The sequence below is a fragment of the Siphateles boraxobius genome, unplaced genomic scaffold, assembly GCF_051911475.1.
Source record: "Siphateles boraxobius isolate OS27281-9 unplaced genomic scaffold, OSU_SipBor_1 1, whole genome shotgun sequence".
Classification (NCBI taxonomy): domain Eukaryota; kingdom Metazoa; phylum Chordata; class Actinopteri; order Cypriniformes; family Leuciscidae; genus Siphateles; species Siphateles boraxobius.
This window is the reverse complement of record NW_027508699.1, coordinates 9642481-9662459: the sequence shown is the minus strand read 5'-3', so window position 1 is coordinate 9662459 and position 19979 is coordinate 9642481. Positions and strand designations below refer to the sequence as shown.

Sequence of the window (19979 nt, the reverse complement as noted above, 5' to 3'; positions counted from 1 at the left end):
TGATAATCTGTCAAGTATTAGGTTTTGATGCGTAACTTGTAGGGGTGTAAAAGTGCACGGTTGAATACAGTGTTGTTTACAACGCATGCTCAAAACAATTGGAGCGGATTAGAATGGGAGCACTGCAGTTCTAACCTTATCCAAAAATATTTTGCTAACATACTGTATTTTGCATCCAAAGGTGTACACACTTCAGATCTCTTCCCTCAATTACAGCACCATAAACTGTGCGGCATGTTAGTTCCAGTTGCAACAACATTGACAGACTTTTTATTTTAATGCTGACATAATTTTTTCAGTAAACCACTGTTTAATAAAAAAAAGTGTTTTGCTGGACCAAAACCATACCAAACCGTGACTTCAAACCTGACTTCAGAACCGCCATTTTTGTGTACAGTTACACCCTTAGTAACTTTTCCCTCACCATTTTGACAATATGCATGAATTACACCTCAAATTGTGCAGGTTGTTGGGGAGATTCTTAGCAAGGATTTGAAGGATTGTTCTGAGATCTTTGAGATCAGAATGTCATAAAGCGGGTGGGCTATTTTGACTCTCTTCAACCCACGAAACAATCACTTCAGAACACCCTAGCAACCTCTTAGAAACACATTAAAACTAATCCAGAACATATTAGCAACCTCATTGTTGGAATTGTGAAGTTTTAAAACGTAAATGTAATTATTTTATTACTTATTAGAATGAAGCGATTTGTTACATTGCTACTACAGTGTTTTTTTATTGCGGTTTCGTGGCTGGTGTGCAGATGTTGTAGCTGGCTGGCTCACAGTAAATAATCTTGCTGTGTTCTTGTTGCTTTTCCGTTTTGCAGTAATTCAAGTCTAGCCATTTAAACCGAGACCAAAAGTGGTTCAATGTGCCTATACCATACACATGGCTAGAATGACAGGCCATTTTGTCACCTAATAGAAAAAGCCTCATCCCGATGGGCCATGAATTTGCTGCCCAGGCCGCTCATTGAAATACAGGAGTGATTTGTCGGCTGAAATGCTGTGCCCAACTATAGATTACCAATTGCCTCCACTCTCCAACACATAGCTGCGCTACACTCGTTTTGTTAACCTCCATTCCTCATTCTTCATACAGACAGCTTTCAGTTTCTTTGCTGTTTGTTCAGTGAATAGCAATGACACCTCCAAAATTACCTGTCAGTCACCACCCCCTCGTCACGCAATGAATATTTGAAAAGCTCGATTTGTTTTATTTGTCCTGCTGCTAACCACATAATAGTGTTGCTTCAACTAACTCTGGATGCAGATTTCTTTTTCAAAATCTAGTCCAGTGGGATTTCATGAGGGTTTTATATCGCTTACTCTTATCTTCCCTTTACTCATTATAAAGGAAAGTTGTTTTTGTTGTGGTACCTTCCACTCCAGATCATACTCTATTTCATTCAGTTGTTGTGTGGAATTGAGAGCTGCATTCTGAATTCAATTTCAGCATCCACTCGTGTATGCAGCCGGAGACAGCCGGGCTGAAGCAGACTCTTTCGTCTGGTCCTGCCTTTGAGCTTTGCTGGCCCACATGAAGGCCAAAACATCATCCCACCACTCAAACGAACAGACCGTGCGCAATTTCGGAAGGGGATGGCTGTACGTTGATGAGGCTTTGGCTTCTTCAGCCCACTGCATAGTAATGTGCTTAGACTAGAGGGTGCTTCAATTTTACGGAAGACAAAACAAGTGATTTGTTTAGTCTGAAAATACGATTTTGTTGTTTTGCCGCAGGCAAAGTTGGAAAACATTACATTTTAAAAGGACTTGTTTTGTCTCCTGTTAAGTTGCCTCTACTTGTTTTTTTTCTCTTCAGATCAGGAAGTGGCGATCTACAGATCGAATCCTTGATGTATGTGGACCAACTTCCAGTGGCTGAAATTATTCATCAGGTAAGTCTAATTGTTAAATATTGTTTGAATATGTAAATGAGGAAATGGTTGATATGACCCATGATTGTGATCGGTTTAAACATACAATTGATTATTCGTATTTCTTCTTCAACTTCATAAATCTTCTTTGGAAAAAAAAGGCTTCTTTGTTTATTTTTTGTTTTAATGAATGTACATCTATTTCACTATACCTTTGTGTTATGTCACTTTGGCATGAAACTACAGGAATTTAGTTAAAACAGCTGTGGTGGGGTTTTAAGTGGAGCTGCTAAGGGAGTGACTGTAATTTTGACATCTGCTTTCTCAATCCATTGTTTTATTCTGCTGTTGTTGCAAATGTGAATGCAAAAATTATATTTGCTATGTTCTTCCAGCCATTTAGCAGTACACCCTAATATAGTTTACTTTCAAGTGTTATTTGCATATCATTTACATCTGATAATTTATTAAAGGGATTGTTCACCCAAAAATTGTAATTCTGTCATTTACGCACCCTCATATTGTTCCAAAGCCATTAAACTTTCATTCATCGTCGAAACATAAATGATCTTTTTTCAAATGAAATTCCTCCATAGACAGCTACGCAACTACCATAAAGAGATTGAAACTAATCCATATGAATTGTGCGGTTTAGTGTACAATTTCTGAAGAGACATGATCCCTTCATATGATGAACAGATAAAATGTAGGCTTTTATTCAAAATTGATCAGCGAACCTAAAAGGAAGCTCAGCCGAACTTGATTGACGCACAAGAACAAACCTCATTGGTTCTTGATGAAGCTCAAACGTGCTGTGAACATGAGAATGAATCTCATTGGTTCTCACACGTCAAGCGAACATGCTTGAGCTTCCCTTTACCACAACTGATGTGTGAGTTGATGAATGCTTATACAATAAAAGCCTAAATTCAATCTGTTCATAATATAAAGCGATCAAGCCTCTTCAGAAAATTCGGATTAAACTGCTAAATTTTTACGGATTAGTTTTACGATCTCTTTATGAACTTTTTGAATCATCAAAGTTGTAGTGCTGTAGACTGTCAATGGAGGGACAGAAATATCTCAGATTTTATTAAAACGACATGAGGTTGAGTAATTAATGACAGAATTTTCATTTTTGGGTGAACTACCCCTTTAAATGATTTTATTCTCATCTCTGCCTTCATCTAATTTCATAAAATGTTTCTGGACTTGAAGAGGTCTGAATCCATTTCAAGCATTTACATATCGGCACAAATCCTAGACCACCGGCAAACCACCTTGAAATGAACCTAATCTTTGAGGTTGTCAGGACACTGACTATCGTATTACTTCTCTTAAATTTCTTCTTAAATCTAGAACATATTTCAGTATCTTTTTTCTTGATACTACCAGATATGTTCCAGGATGTGATAAATGGATTGTCATATTCAATTGTGAATGGAAAAAAAAACCCACCTCCTGTCAATTTTTTTGATACAGTTATTCTTGCTGTGTAAACCCCAGTGGCTTTAACAAATCATCTGGAGGACTGCAGCATATTGCTAAAGATTCAGGCCTGTCATGAGTCAGGACTGTCTTTTGAGTGATGATATCGAACTGTCCTAATGGAGCTTTGAAATGACATTCATAAATACGTGAATGTTCTATTCAGGATAAAAAGACAGCGTGTGTATATGTAGCGATGTGTAGCGGGATGAGTTGTCCCTCTAGCATTCGTTCATTCTGTATTCGGATGATTGGATGCTCCCTCCCACTGCGTGCTGGACTCTATTACTGGCCTCATGCAGACTACATCAGAACCTTTGATCTTTCTATAGCCATCTCTTATTTCTCTTCATCATTTTTTATTAGTGAGAATGTTAAGTAGAGACTCTCTTTACTGATTCCTTTATTAAAATATTACTTCTGGACAGAATGATTGTCCAGAAGCAATTAAAATGATTCTGTCTGAACACCAAACACTATGATCTCAAATTAATTTGATTTTTTCAATGTCAATGTTTCTTAAATCAGTTCTTTATTTGCCATTTCCTGTATGTCCAAACACTTTCATTTTCTCTTTTTACTTTTGTACCTCCACGGTATTACACTGTTTGAAATGAATCCAGATTTGCTTCAGTTGGATGGTGATTGTGCGGCACAATTTTCAAACAGAGCAACAGATTCTTGCTAGGTTTCTAGGAAGAAAATTAGTCTTATAATTGGTGCTGATTAGTATGTTAACCAAATATAATAAGATGCAAGACAGCTTTGGGCAAATTCTGCTCTGCTACATTGTTATTTAGGGATAATGGCTAAGGCAAAAACCTCATTATTTCTTAAACTCATACTTCGGAATAAGAATGTGATCAAACCCCTAATACAGTGTCCTTACCAGGCATAATGCAACATAAGCTACTTTTTTGTCCTAACCACCAGCCACAATAGTGAGAAACAGCAAAAAAAAACAACAACTGCGAAACCATAACTGGACATTTTGTGGCACTGTGCTTGGTAGACCCTAACAGAAAAACCACATGAATTTCCAATGTTTTCCAACACATTTCACGTGTAATTTGAATGACTTTGCCCATTTTAAAATCACATGTGAAAGTGTATGGAAAACATTGGAAATTCATAAGTTTTTGTTTTTTAGTTTGACCTGCCCACAGTGAAACTTATGGGCCAAAATCATGCACCACAGTTCAGTTTTAAACCATTACACTTTAAACAAAAACGTTTTGTCGCATCAAAAAATGTACGAAGAATTTGTGGCCGGAAAATGTACATTGTCGCAGTTGGTTTGGACATGATGTAACCCTAACCCTGTAATTAAACTTTGGTGTGAATTTCATTTTGGACTTGTATTACAAACATGAATGATACCACAAATTGTTGAGGAGAGGATTTTCTAAGACCTAAAATAAAAAAAATAAAAAAGCCAAACATTTCTTTAGATCAATATTAAAGGAGAGTTCCAAGCCATCAGAATGGAGACTCTATGATAGCAGAATTTAATGCAAATGAGCAGTGGTGTGATGCGGGACTGTTTTGTGTATATTAGAATAACTGAATAAATGTAATGCTCAGAAAAGTATGGTTTTCAGGTCAGATCCTCCTGTGGCCGCTCTTCACAGATAATGAAGGTGTTCTTCTTGCTCTATTTAAAAAAAAAGAGAGTTGTGTAGTGTTATAAGAGTGCTGAATAGACATCTTTCTTTATCATTGCGTCATGTGGTAGACTTTCACGAGCCCTTTAAATTTGATTCACATTATTGTTGTTGTAGAGTACCTAATTTAAATATTATTTCTAATCATGCCTTTTGCTGGTTAAAGAATGATTGTTTTGTTGTTCCCCAGATCAGATATTCATCAAACTTTGTGTAGACTGCAAAATAGAAATGACATTTTTCCCCTTCATTCAGAACTTATATACATGTTTGATTTGCAATGTAGCCATGGACCCATTAACATTTTTGTTATGACTGATACTTTACGGTAATTCTTTGCAAGTGAACATCAGTTTAAAATCTGTGCGAGTATTTTGTAGTTTAAGATGTCTCTTCTTAGATTCAAAATGTTCAATGATCAAAGTTCTAAAGTGTCTTTTAAAGCATTTTTAGAACAGCACATAATTATTAAATATAGCCAAGGATGAATAATTCTACCTCAAATTGCTCTGACACAATGTGCCTAATTCACTGAATAGTTGAATCACTTTTGTACGCATTAACGGGATAGTTCACCAAAAAATTTAAATTACCCCATGATTTACTCACCCTCAAGCCATCATTGTACAGTATATGACTTTCTTCTTAGAGACGAATAGAATCGGATTAAATAAATAAAAAGTCCCTGCTCTTCCAAGCTTTATAGAGTGAATGGCAGTGAATGGAGGATATGATTTTGAAGGCAAAAAAAGTGCACCCATCCTTCATAAAAGTAATCCACACGGCTCCAGGGGTTAATAAAGGCCTTCTGAAGCGAAACGATGCGTTTTTGTGAGAAAAATATCCACATTTAAAACTTTATCATCTAAAATAACTAGCTTCCGGGAGAAAACAGAGCGCATCAATTTACGGCGAAAGAGTAACCTTTGACGTCACGCATGACGCATTGATGAACGCGGAAGTGCAGAGGATAGAGCAAAACAAAATTAGAAGTCTCACGAATTAGAAGTCTAAAAATGTCAGAGGACCTTGAGATTGTTGCCCAGCCTTATTTGTTTGAATCGTGAGAGGCATCCGTTTACGCTTTACATTCTACGTCATAAAGTTACTCTTGTGGTGCAAGTCGACTTGCGTAGGCCTTCTTTCGGAAGCTAGTTATTTTAGTTGATAAAGTTTTAAATATGGATATTTTTCTCACAAAAACGCATCGCTTCAGAAGGCCTTTATTAACCCCATGGAGCCGAATGGATTACTTTTATGATGGATGGATGCACATTTTGGGCTTCAAAATATCATCCTCCATTCACTGCTATTATAATGCATTTTTTTATATAACTCTGATTGTATTCGTCTGAAAGAAGTATGTCATATACACCAAGGATGGCTTGAGGGTGAGTAAAGCATTGGCTAATTTTCATTTTTAAGTGAACTATTATTTTAACATTTGCACCATATTACCTTATCACCCACAACCCAGTTTAACCAGGCACGCTTTGTGAACCATAGTTCAGTTAAGTCATTGTCATTATTTTCAGTATAAATATCCCTGCTTTCATGAACTGGCTTTTTAGATTGCACCTAATAATATTAATTCCTTGTTTCTTTATGTAAATTTTCTATTGATCATGGCAACAGTAATTTATCAAATGATGTTAAAATTGTGTAGAAGGGCAGTAAAACTCCATAAATCCAGTAACACTGTGTTGTAAAGCTCATTTTCAGTATTTTAAAGTGCTTATTCTGGTCTTTGGAGCACAGTTATGGAGGAATGCTGTAGAGTCTCAATAAAGTATGTCAGATCAGAGTAATCTGCTGTATCCTCTACCATTGAACGAGATGGAGACAGTAACGGTCAAAAGCTTGGAATAATTAAGAATTTTTTGAATTGTTTTTATTGTTAATGCTCACCAAGGGTCCCTTTATTTGATCAAAAATAGTAAAACTTTAGCAATATCATGAAATAAGATCACAATTTAACAGAATTGAACTGCAGAACTGCTTTCTGTTTTAATATTAATTAGTTGGCGCTCAATTATTATTTATTTTTGGTGCTCAGTTATTAGTAATGGATCTTATTATCAATGTTGAAAAACTTTTCGCTGCTTAATTTTTTTGTGGAAACTAATCATTTTTTTAGGATTGTTCTATAAATAGAAAGTGTATTGCAATACAAAAGAAATTTTTGCTTTCCGCATTGGTAATAATAATAAAAGTTTCTTGAGCAGCAAATTAGCATATTAGAATGATTTCTAAAGGATCAAGTAATACTGAAGACTGGAGTTATGATGCTTAAATTATTTTTGAATAGACATTATAATGCACATTCCGAACTTAAATGGTTGTAATTCAAGAATGCTTTGGAATATAGACGTAAGATTGGTTAAGAAAGTGAAACAGACAAAAAGTTATAGAAGTTTGAGTTTATGAAAATGTACAATGTAAACAATTATTTAATCATTCATATTTTATATGAAATATATATTTTCAAAACATGTTGGACTCTAAAATTGCAAAAAAATCGAAGCCAAAAATCTGAACAAGTTGTGTTTTAATATTTTAGGCTGATATCTTAAAAAATGAGCTTTCAGTATGATTTTGTTTGGTCACAGTACCAAACTTTTTCACTGGGTGACAACCAGACTCCATTACTGCCCATATAAGGGTGCCCCGTTTCCATATGTGGTTTGAGTGATCTGAACCATTTCCACAAGTTTCCTACAATTTATGAAGTAGACATCCTATTCAGAAGTAGTATTGGAAGTTTGGCAGATTTTGATATGAATTCAACCTCTAAGAAACGCATAAAAAGAACACGTATGTGCGTTATAGCTCGCTGCCACATCACAAATGGTGAATCTATTATGTTTTTCTTTATATTTAAAACATTTTCAGTGTTAATGGATGCTAACTTTTGAACTCTTGGCATGAAAACAAACTGAAATTTCTACCATTTGCTATTTCAAAATAAAGGTCTTAAAACGCCTTAGTAGTATAAAAATATTCTTGTTGCAAATTGATCAATTACGGCTCCTGTAATTTATTTTGAAAATCAGTCACCAAATATGAAAACTAGAGATTGTAAGCTTTCAAATGATACATAGTTTGTCAATATTAGTTTAGGTGTACTATAGGATATTACAGTTTTAAATATGTAATGGCTGTGGGCCCACCGGTGCCATCACAGGTATTATACTAATATTTCACTATAGTACTGTTTTTACTGTATTTTGGATCAAATAGATGCAGACTTGGTGAGCATAAGAGACTTCTTTCAAAAACACTGCAGTCTGCAAATTCGTTCTTTGAGAAAATCCCCCATGTTTAATTGATTTAACAAATCTAGTCAGTGTATCATACAGTAGCAGTGGGAACACTGGGCTGTAACTCTTTCTTTTCTTCCAAGAGCTCTTGTTAGCCGTGCTGTCTCCTGGTTCAAACCGTCTATCTCCGGTTGAGGATGAGGTTATCCCCTTTGTGCAGCAATCATTCTTGCTTCTAAATCAGGATTTAAATGTCAGAGACTAATCACAGTGTACTCAGCTGAATGCTTTTCTCCAAACTCAATTAATCAGCTTGTTGTGATGATTTTGCTGTGAGGACTCTTGCTTTCAGCTTTGAGTAGTTATTTGTTGGCTTGACAGATTTATGCCTCAGCACTATGGCTTTTGGGAATCAAAGCTGGAGGAGGAGGATGCATGGCTGTCCTCCTTTTGTCCTTTTTGGCTGGGTTGTGAACCAGTCAAATCGAAAAAAAATTCTTCACTGAATAGCATGAGGTTTGATGGCAGAGTTTCCATTCCAGCAGAATGGAGTACAATTCCATGCATAAAGCATGATTTACCAGAAAACTTAAAAAGGGATAGTTCTCCCAAGAAATGAAAATTGTTTTTATTTACTTGTTTCTCTTTTTTATGGTATTCTTAACTCATGACTTTTTATTCTTCTGCATAATTGCTAAAGAAGAGTTTTAAACGTTTGTGTTAATGTTATGTCAAAACGTTCAACCTTCTTGCTGTTTTACTTCATATTCAGAAGAAATGTACTGAGAAATTATACTTAAAGTGTCCCTATTATGCTTTTTCAAATATTACCTTTTATATGGTGTGTAATATAGCCATTTGTGAAAGTAAAAGTTCTGCAAAGTTTCAAAGATCAAAGTGCATGATAAATGAATTCATCAATTCTGAACTGCCTGAAATGAGTCGTCAGTAATTCCTACATAGGTTTGTAACACATTTGCTTAAAGGGATAGTTCACCCAAAAATGAAATTTAGCCCATGATTTACTCACCCTCAAGTCAATCTAGGTGTATATGACATTCTTCTTTGAGACGAGTACAATGGGAGTTATATTAAAACATATCCTGGCTCTTCCAAGCTTGGCAGTGAATTGCCGTTTCTGTTTTTAAGTCCATAAAAGTGGATTTGTTCATAATAAAAGTGCTCCACAGCCTCCGGGGGTTAATAAAAGCCTTCTAAAGTGATGGGCTTGTTTTAGAAAAATATTCATATTTATAAAGTAAAATTTTAGCTTCTGGCCAAACGGCCATACGCCGTCTACTTGCGCCTCGCTTCGCTTCAGAAGGCCTTTATTAACCCCCCAGAGCCGTATGGAGTTCGTTTATGATGGACAGATGCACTTTTATGGATTTCAAAACAGCAACAGCAATTCACTGCCATTATCAAGCTTGGAAGAGCCAGGGCATTTTTTAATATAACTCTGATTATGACTTGAGGGTGAATAAATCACGGGCTAATTTTAATTTTTGGGTGAACAAACCCTTTAAAGCTACAATATATAATTTTTTTTCGCCGCTAGGGTCACAAAGGCGTAGCTTTGATGACGCATAACTTCCAGCAGAATTATGGAACTGGTCGTCAAGCTGATGGATCTAATAATGTTTATGGATAAGTGAATACATTGATGTTTTTAACATGACTGTGGTATGAAGCAGGTCGCTATTGCTAATAAGAGACAAATATCAGCGCCACACGCGAGTCCTGCGGATATAAAGTAATAAGGACATTTCATTCTACCAAACTACCCACATGTGCTGAATTAATACTCACACAGGTCAGTTTATTAGACGAATGAAACTTGTGAGGTAATGCAGCGCTGTTTCACTTGGTCTACACTATCACACTAAACTGCATTGGAGTGTGTTGAAAGTTATAATGTAATTCTATGTTTTAGTTTGTCTGTATGAGACTAGCAGTAAGCTAGATCAACATTAGAATAACATACTGATCATATTATAACATTTCATCATGTTGAACTATATATCTGTCAAGTTGAAGTTAGTCGCGGACGTGGAGCTCTCGGCATCTCGATGATATTGATCCTCGTTTTAGTTCTCCTTTTGTCCCAAAGTCTACTTGCCATGGTCCATAATGTTTGAACGAAACAACAACAACAGCGTGAGCGTGCCACTAGACGTAACGCAGTTGTCCACGTCTGTCGCCATGGTTACTATGGCAGTACGACCGGAAACCAGGGATAACGCGGATATTACGTCATTGACAGGCGACAAGTCAACAGGGAGTCCGGGACAAGCCTTTATTTAAAATTGGAATTTCTCTGAAATTTAAAAATCTTTGGGAACTTTTGGGATATTGTAAGTACACAACTGCAGGAAATATATCACACTGTTCAAGTGATTTTTTGATATTTTATTACAAAATTCTTACATGTTGTACCTTTAATGCTAGCCTAAGGTCTTTATTGGTTGCCCGTGAAAAATGTCTACTTTGACCTGCCCTCAAACACTGTAGTTGTAGCTGAGGTGTGGCCTGGAAGAGTTTGGTTCATGTTGTCGACATGTCGAGAAGAGGCTGCTTTCTGCGCTGCGAATGCAAATCCAAAAAGGATGAGGACTTAGGCTGATATGATTAAAAATTATGCCATTGTTACTGTTTGTATCTCTCTATATCAAGCGCTGAGGAAACGTCCGGGGCTGAAATTTAGATATGGTAATGGGCTTTTCGTTTCCGACACGCTGTAAGCGGTAGACCAATCACAACCGACTGAGCCATTTGACCAATCAGAACAGAGTAGACCAATCACAACAGACTGGTGCCATCTGACCAGTCAGAGCATAGTTGACCAATCACAACAGACTGGTGCCATCTGACCAATCAGAGCAGAGAAGAGTAGACCAATCACAACAGACTGGGCCCTCTAACCAATCAGAGCAGAGGAGACCAATCATGACAGACTTGGTCATCTGACCAATCAAAGCAGAGTAGGCTCACAGAAAGGAGGGGTTTAGAGAGACTGAATCCTCTATCGTTTATCAGAAAGTGATATATACTTGAATATTTGTCTTAGGATTTTAAATTGACTTTTGAAAACAAAAGACTGAAATATTGATTTTCTCATTTTAGTTGTTTTTTTTATGCAGAAACTCTGGCCGTTTCTCAAAACCAAGAATGCAAAGAACAGACTTGTGTTCTTGGGGAGAACGCTCTTGCTAGTTGTTCTTGGGAGAATGCACTTACAAGGTGACGAGCACACAGAACGCTGCTGACAGTTTGAGGCGATGTGTTCTTGCTGGTATTGCGCAATAATACCCCCGCACAGCGCCGTCTTCAGTACCCAAACATAACAAGAATTATTGATGATAACAGCCAGGTTTTTAGCATGACAGTTGTCTCGCTAGCTACACCCGCGTGCGCGTATGGAGATTCTTCACTACCGAAAATGTTTGAGCATATTTTCGATTCGCCATAAATTTTCGTAAAAATGGCAATATTTGAAATCTACACAGTAGATTTCTCGCATCAAATGCTCTCAGAAGTGAATTTAGTGATGAAATAGCATACGAAATTGTAGAAAAACGACATACTGTTGTTCTACCTTTCTGCTCCCCGCTCCTTCCTTGAATGCCGAAATGAATGCTGGGATATTTCTGCCGTCAAGTTCACACAAGTTACCAACCGATGCATCCTCGGTAAAATGGGCGTGTCAAGAACACTTCCGGGATTTTTAACCGTTCTTGCCAAAATGCAAACTTGTGTATTGAGACACTACTTGGGCAGCAACTGATGACGTTTCACAAGTCCACAAGAACACAAGTACAGACAAGTACGCATATTGAGAAACGGCCTCTGTAAAGAACCCGGTCATAAATCACAATTTTCTCGTTGTTTTGACTAGGTAAAACTTCAGGACACTGCAGATGCTGAAGTTAACCCGGGTTTTTTAGTCAAAATTAGCAGCAGATGATTTTTTTAGTGGTTTGACATTTATTGTGTGAATATAGTGATTTTTAGATTAATAATCAAAACTAATCATGAACTGTTCACACTTGACTCAAGATCATAAATCTAAATGGTTATTATAAAAACACATTTGTTTAAAGTCTATGTCTGAAAGAGATATTCACCTAAAAATTTACATATGTGAGCATGATTTAAAGAAAAACTAGGATAAAGAAAAATACTTAAGTCATGATGGCCTATGTACTTTGAAGTGTACACGAAATAGTAATGGAGCAAAAATTATACATTTGTTCCTTGTAAATGTATTGAGTATAAGTGCAAGTATTCTGTTTTAACAGAACTCAAGGACAGATTCCCTAGAATACTTAAAGTATATTGTTAAGTACTAGCCTATCACTTAAATACTTTACATCTCTGTTCATACAGTATCTATGCACAAATATGGAGTTGCTTTTCAGAGGTGTTAATTTTCATTGAAACCAGCATGTATTTTATGTTAGCTAGTCAGAATGTTAGCTAGTCTACTCAACTCTTGAAAGCAGTCCAGTTAGCACATACAGTGGTGAAAATGTTCTTTCTCACCCTCAAACAAGCACATTATCGGAAAGATTTGTTATTGATGGAAGTGGAATATTTTTGCAGAAAGGACACACTGCTGCAGAAATATGCAAATGTATCTTGTGTTTCCACAGAAATAAGATTAGTTTACCATTCTTATGTTATATGGTATCATTAACTCTTTTTTTTTTTCTTCAATAGACACTTGGATGCGGTTGTTTTAAATGTCTTTGGATTTGGATTATTAAACATTATTACTCAGCTTTCTGGAATACTCAATTCTGATTGATCAATTGCAGAACTCTGTTATCAACTGCATAAGGAATAATTGACAACGCAATGTTGAGTTATTGATAAGATAATATAAAATAGCAGGGTGTTACTGACAACAAGGTTCTGTGTTGTATGTGAGAGAGCAAAAGCGAGAGGGCGGATGTGTTTTTCATAGATACAAATAATTTAGAGGGGGAAAAAATGGAAATAGTTTATTTGCTTTGGCCAATATCTTTGCTGTGGTAGACCATACAGCTCTTTGAAATAACTGATATTATTCGGCAAAGTGAAATGGATCTGAAATGCGGTCTTGATCTGGAACTACTTCACAGTCACACAGTTATCGTGGCAGAGAATCAGAATCAGACATTATAGTGTGCTTTATCATTTTGTGTGATCTACATCGTTCTAACTCCACATATTTCATAGCACTCTCATTGTTCTCCCATAATCAAATAAATATATGGACATGAAGGATGTGGGGTGAAATTATTCAATTATTTGGTTAGTATAAGCATGTCATAAGCAGGATCATGTAGAGCAGGGTTTTTATAGAACAGGAGTTGCAGGAGGTTTCTAAATTGATAATTGGCTAATAATTAAATATCCAATGTAAAGTTAAATGAATGGAGCTGTGCGATAATCGTGATATAGTGCGACTGTCAAATCAAAGGCTGTGATTTAATTAAATAACTGTGTAGTCTGATCCTCCGCATGTTAAAAAACGCGATTCACATTAAAGGCAGGGTAGGCGTTTTGTTACAGTTTTTTTTGTTATTTTTTGTTATGCTGGTTGAAATAACTAAGCAATAACTAAGTATGTATTTCCATACCTCCACGTTAGACAGACGTCAGTCACTGAGCACCACAAAAAACAGCTGCCACCTTTTACAGTTCTTCCTGAACCAGCTTATGCTGCGTTCACGCCATAACTACTGTAATTTGGAGGAGATATAAAACCTGTGACGTTATACTAGGAGCGGTTCCTGAATCGAATTACTACGTTTCAATGGCAACACTAACGCCAAAATGAATTTGCAGCAGTCAGGTGGTTACAGGTCAGTGCTCTTTAAGCTATGTTCATTATTATTGTAATATTATGTGCTTTAAGACATGAGGTAGTTTAACGCCGTCTCTCGCGATGCTTTTGTTTGACCCCTGCTGTACGTGTTCATGTGTTTTGAAGAAGGTGTGGCTTTGGAGACGCTGTGAAGGGAGGATGGGATCTTATGCTTTCAAAGATAGCTCAATATCGTTAGCCTCTCTGGCCTTTTTTTCTTTAAATTGCCTACCCTACCTTTAAATGCAGCAAATCTATGCATGTTCTGCAAGTTCAACGTGCATTTTGCAACTCACATGCACTCAATTTGTAACATTTTTGTCGGCAGAAGTTTACAGCATTTCAGCAGCATTCTGCCAAATTAAGAGCTCAAGGATTTGAAATGTGCAAAGCTTGAGGGTTTAAATGTTTGAAAGTGCAGAATTAGTATTGTAACTTAATGCAATTATTATTATATTTATTAATATTATTATTTTACAGTAACATTATAATTTATAACAGTTAAATATTTCTGCCTTGATTTTTGTAATAAGAGTTAAACGAATAACGTTAATTAATGTTCTTATTATATATAGAATATTTATTTTGATTAGGTTCTTAAAAGATCACTGTGTAATGTGGACTGAGACACCTATCAAAACTAAAAAGACGCTTGAGTCTACTTTTAAAGTCCTGCTACAAATTCAATACATTAATACACTTGCTAAATAAAATATAAAATATTTATTTACTTGAATGCCATGTTTCCATTAACTGACATCAAGAGATCGGTGAAAATGGGAATGTGCCATTAATGTGTACCATCCTGATCATCCTGTCCAGGTTTATTTTGCGATAATGACCAGCTCATCTGGCTGATGCTGAGTGTTTTAACTTGTTACTATATGAAGTCACTAGGGTGTTCTGGGTAGTTACGTCCTGGTACTTCTCTTTTGATATTCTGGTCTCTCACGATCCTCCTGCAATGTCTGAAAATGTTCCCCCATTTCATCATTCGCCAGGTGAGAACGTGTGATCCCATAACTGACAATCAAAGGATCTGTGAGTGCAGTCCCAACATCATGATCTAAACAACTTTTTACTTTTCAAGTGCTATAATCTCCCTCTTCGTCATTATCGTGGCTCTAGTTAACTCCGGCTCAGTTCCTCGACTGTTCCCGGAGGTAGACTGAGCCGTCTGTCGGAGTCAATCCATCAGTCTGCGTTCAGCCATGTGCGAAGCCCCCTTATGTATCCCGTTTCCCTCTTACTTGTGGAGGTTAACTACCTCAGCACTCGGGACGTCTCCTCCGCTGTCCTCCACACTCAGCTGCATGTATTATGCAGATGAAGGCCACTCATTATTGCTGTCCTTACTGTCTGATGGAGCAAAAGACATCGTCTTGCAGCATGTGAATATGCGGAGTATAAAGTAAAAAAAGGTACAAAGGTTCGGAAGGTGCAAGTGTGCTACAGAATGTGTAGTTTGGTATTATCCAACATTATTATTTCTTAGAGAAAATGAAACGTGAAGTTTTGTTATAGAGGCCATGTTATGCCTTTTTATAAAGTCTTGATTTTGTATTTGGTGTCTGCTAAATTAGATTTTCATGTATGAATGTTCAAAAAACATTGTTTTCCACATATTCTACATTTTGTTGCAGCACCTCTCTTCGTAGTCTGTCAGTAAAGCTCTGTTTTAGTTCCGGTCTCTACAAAGGCACTCCTTCCTAAAAGCACATTGTTTTAGCATATATAGTGGGAATTATTTAAATTAGGAATTTTGTGATATGTGTTTGTTCCTTGAAGAAAACTCAAGACTGCATTCAAGGCGTTTCATGGAGTTCAGAATCAGTGCGCACTGATATAGAGAATAACTCCCTTTGGAGTGACTTTGTGCTTTGTAACCTTTTTCATGCTCAAACAGCCACATTACACATCAAATAAAGTTGAATATACATATATATATATATATATATATATATCGTCTTCAAAATATGAAGAGGATATAGGCCCTCTTCAAAATATTGAAATATTGTACATATTTGAATTTAGTTTTTTACCAAGTTAAAGTGCAACCAACAAAGTCATGTGGTGCAACTAGCATTCAGAAACATGCAGGCCCGCATGACTATGTGTCAAGCTGTTATTATTGTTAACTAAAACTATTATACACATTTGTGTTCATTGAAATTAGGCTGAAATAAAATAAATATAAATGTTAGATGAAAAGCCTAATCTAAAGTCAGAAATTCTGCCTTGGCAACTAACTGAAATAAATGTTTTAAGCTACTAATGGGAAAAACAACAAACTAAAACAAAAATGGAATAAAAAATGAAGCTTAAATAGTAATTAAATGATATTTAATAAAAACATAATAAAAAATAGCACATTTTTATAATTACTAAAAGTTGAAATTAAAAATAAAATAATTAAATATATTAATAAATAATATTAAAATAACACTTGTGTCAAGGTCAATGTGCCTCTTAAAACAGCAGATAATTTGACTTTTTATGACAAGTCAAGGTTATAAAATGTGATGTGGTGCGACTCCCCAATGTAATATTTAAGAATAAATGATGTTATTCATGACATTTGTAATTGAAATATTTTTTATCTTTAAAAAAAGAAACTTAAAAGATGTGTAGACTCACATATTCAAGGTGTAAGTAAATGTTCTTTTGTACAAATTTGTATAGTAATTAAATATAAATGTTTGTTTAAAAAATGGTACAAAACTTTTTTTTTATTGTTTGTTTTTTCAAAATTATATAAACCAACATGAATATCAAGAGCACATTTCGAACCTGTCACTGTTTAAACGACATTTTTGAACATTTTCCTTGATTTATTTAGGACACTCTTATTTGTCATTGACACCATGATAGGCATCGTGTTAGAATGGGAGGACAATATTTTCCAACGTACATTTTTGTGAGTTCATCAACAGAGCTATTTTTTTCCCCTTTAGAAGGCTTAGAATAAAGCGCACAGTGTACACGGACCACTTTTATGGTGCTTTATTCTTCTTTTTTTTTTTTTTGGTCCCATTCACTTTTATTATATGGAAAAGAGTGACAAGTGCATTCTTCAACATTTCTCTTTTTCTGCTCCATGGAAAAATGAAACTCTTATTTTTCAGAACAACATGCGGGTGAGAGAATTTTCACTTTCCGGGTGAATTATTCCTTTGAAAGTGTGTATCCAGCACAGCCGTGATGGGAAGGACAGTGAACACACATATGCTCCCAGGCATAAACAACATGCACAAATGTAGCCGTCTTTCCCCAAAGCTGTGTGTGTCACACAAACCCCTTTTCCCGGGTTCCTGTGGGTGTGTCCGGTTATGTGCACTGTGGTGGTCAGGGTGGATATATATCATTGAACACGCAGTCATGTTCACGTACAGTGCAGGAAAAGGAGAATGAAGAATGTGTTCTCTCACATGCCCATGTAACATCATTGGAAAAGTTATGAACACTTTCTTTTTAGAGGTTAACCTTTTCTTTTCAGTAGAATATTCAGTCCGCATTAGCATATAAAGGCAGTTCTGGTGATGCATGTTTAATGGTGGGTGATTTAAATGTATAATATTCACACAAAGTGATGATGTAGCTGTAAATGTGCAAACACTGACTGAAGCACAGTTCTGATGCAGTGCGCTCTGTGAGTCTGCTTCTTTCTTTCTTACTCATGTTTTTCTGTTCGTTTCTTTTTGCTTGCAAGTGCTCGTTCTTCCATTTGCTCGATAATTCTGTCTTTTCTTTGTGCTTTCATTCATTTTGTTTTTGTTTGCTTGCTTGCTTTCTTTCACCCTCTAGTTCAATTCTTCTTTCATTCTTTTTCACTTGTTTATTCTTTTTTTGCATTGATTCATTTCTTCGAGTGCTTTGTTGCAGTCGTCCGATTAGTCTTCCTTTGTTTTGTTTGTTCATTCTTTCGTTTGTTCTTTTTTGTTTGCCCTTTCTTTCCCTCTCATTCGGACTTTCTTTTCTTTTGTTCTGTTCTTTCATTCATTCATTCCATTTATTTATTCGCTTGCACTATTCCTTCCATTCACTCGACGATTTTTCCCTTTTTCATTCATTTGTGCTCTTTCAATCAACACATTTTTCGCTTTTTCTTTCACTCGTTTATTCCGTTTTTGTTCTTGCATTCTCTTTAATTTGTTCATTCTTTTTTCTGTTCATTCATTTGTTCTGTCTCTTTCCATCATTTTTTTTCTTTTGTTCTTTTCAATGTTTTTTGTTGTTGTTTTGCTTTCTTTTACTCGCTTATTCTGTCTTTACCTCTTTCATTCTGTAGTTTCCTTTTGTTCAGTTTTGATCACTTTTTTGCTCGCATGTTCATGCTATGATTTGTTTGATTGGTTTTCCTTCATTTGTTCATTCATTCTTTCATTTGATCATTCCCTCTTTTTTTTAGTTTTATTCTGTTCATTTTTTCATCCGCTTGCTTTTTCTCTTTCATTCAATCTTTACATTTATTGTCTTTATATTTATTCTTTCAATTTTTCTTTGTTTCCTTTCTTTTTTGTTTTCTCTCATTTGTTCTTTCTTTTTTTGTTCACTTGTTCTGTTCTTCGTCTCTTTTTTTGGCCATGTTCAAACAGCAGCAGAATGCAGTTGTCAGTTCTGCATTTGAGTCCTTAATACGGTTACGTTCACACACAGATCAGTTACGTACGTTATGTGACAACCTCCTTCTATAACCAAACTTACACCCATACATTTTCAGGACCGTATTCTTGAAAACCTGCGCTGTGTGAACGAAAGCCGGTCTGTGCTGCACAAACACGTGTCTGCCGTGTGTTTCGAGATATGAGCTGTGTGTCGTCTGAAGGTTTTAGATCCAGTGTGTGTTCTCCACCGGAGCTGCTCTCGTCAGACTCTTAATAGAAAGCTGCTGTCGGTTTATGAAGATTAGATGGTTAAACTCGCGGCTCAATTGGACTCTTGTCGTGTTAAAAGTGATAAAACTTTTCAGTTTTATGGATGTTGCCATCTTTGATATTACTAACTATGTCTCTTGTAAGAGAATATGGGCTTGACTCCCATTGCATGTTCATACAGTTTACATCTCGTAATTCTTACTTTATTTCTCAGAATTGCCAATTTACATATCATAATTCTGTCTTTATTTCACAGAATTGACAATTTACATATCATAATTCTGTCTTTATTTCACAGAATTGACAATTTACATCTCATAATTCTGACTTTATTTCTCAGAATTGCCAATATATATCTCGTAATTCTGACTTTATTTCTCAAAATTGGCAGTTTACATCTTGCAATTCTGTCTTTATTTCTCATAATTGCCAATTTATATCTCATAATTCCGACTTTATTTCTCAGAATTGCCAATTTACATCTCATAATTCTGACTTTATTTCTCAGAATTGCCAATATATATCTCGTAATTCTGACTTTATTTCTCATAATTGGCAGTTTACATCTTGCAATTCTGTCTTTATTTCTCATAATTGCCAATTTATATCTCATAATTCCGACTTTATTTCTCAGAATTGCCAATTTACATCTCATAATTCTGACTTTATTTCTCAGAATTGCCAATTTACATCTCATAATTCTGTCTTTATTTCTCATAATTGCCAATTTACATATCATAATTCCGACTTTATTTCTCAGAATTGCCAATTTACATCTCGTAATTCTGACTTTATTTCTCATAATTGGCAGTTTACATCTTGCAATTCTGTCTTTATTTCTCATAATTGCCAATTTACACCTCGTAATTCTGACTTTATTTCTCATAATTGGCAGTTTACATCTTGCAATTCTGTCTTTATTTCTCATAATTGCCAATTTACATCTCATAATTCTGA

The 19979-nt window shown here is 35.7% G+C and overlaps 1 protein-coding gene across 2 annotated transcripts in view; it reads left to right on the top strand.

Moving 5' to 3' along the window:
* The window catches only part of pigk (phosphatidylinositol glycan anchor biosynthesis, class K), a 46131-nt gene that overhangs the window by 23147 nt on the left and 3005 nt on the right, over positions 1-19979 (top strand). For both annotated transcript variants that reach the window (XR_013194392.1, XM_077200339.1), the window contains exon 10: positions 1831-1906. Coding sequence is in view for 1 of the 2 variants with exons in the window: in XM_077200339.1 (XP_077056454.1) it covers positions 1831-1906 (76 nt within the window). In the remaining variant the exon portion in view is untranslated. The remainder of the gene's footprint in view (positions 1-1830; positions 1907-19979) is intronic.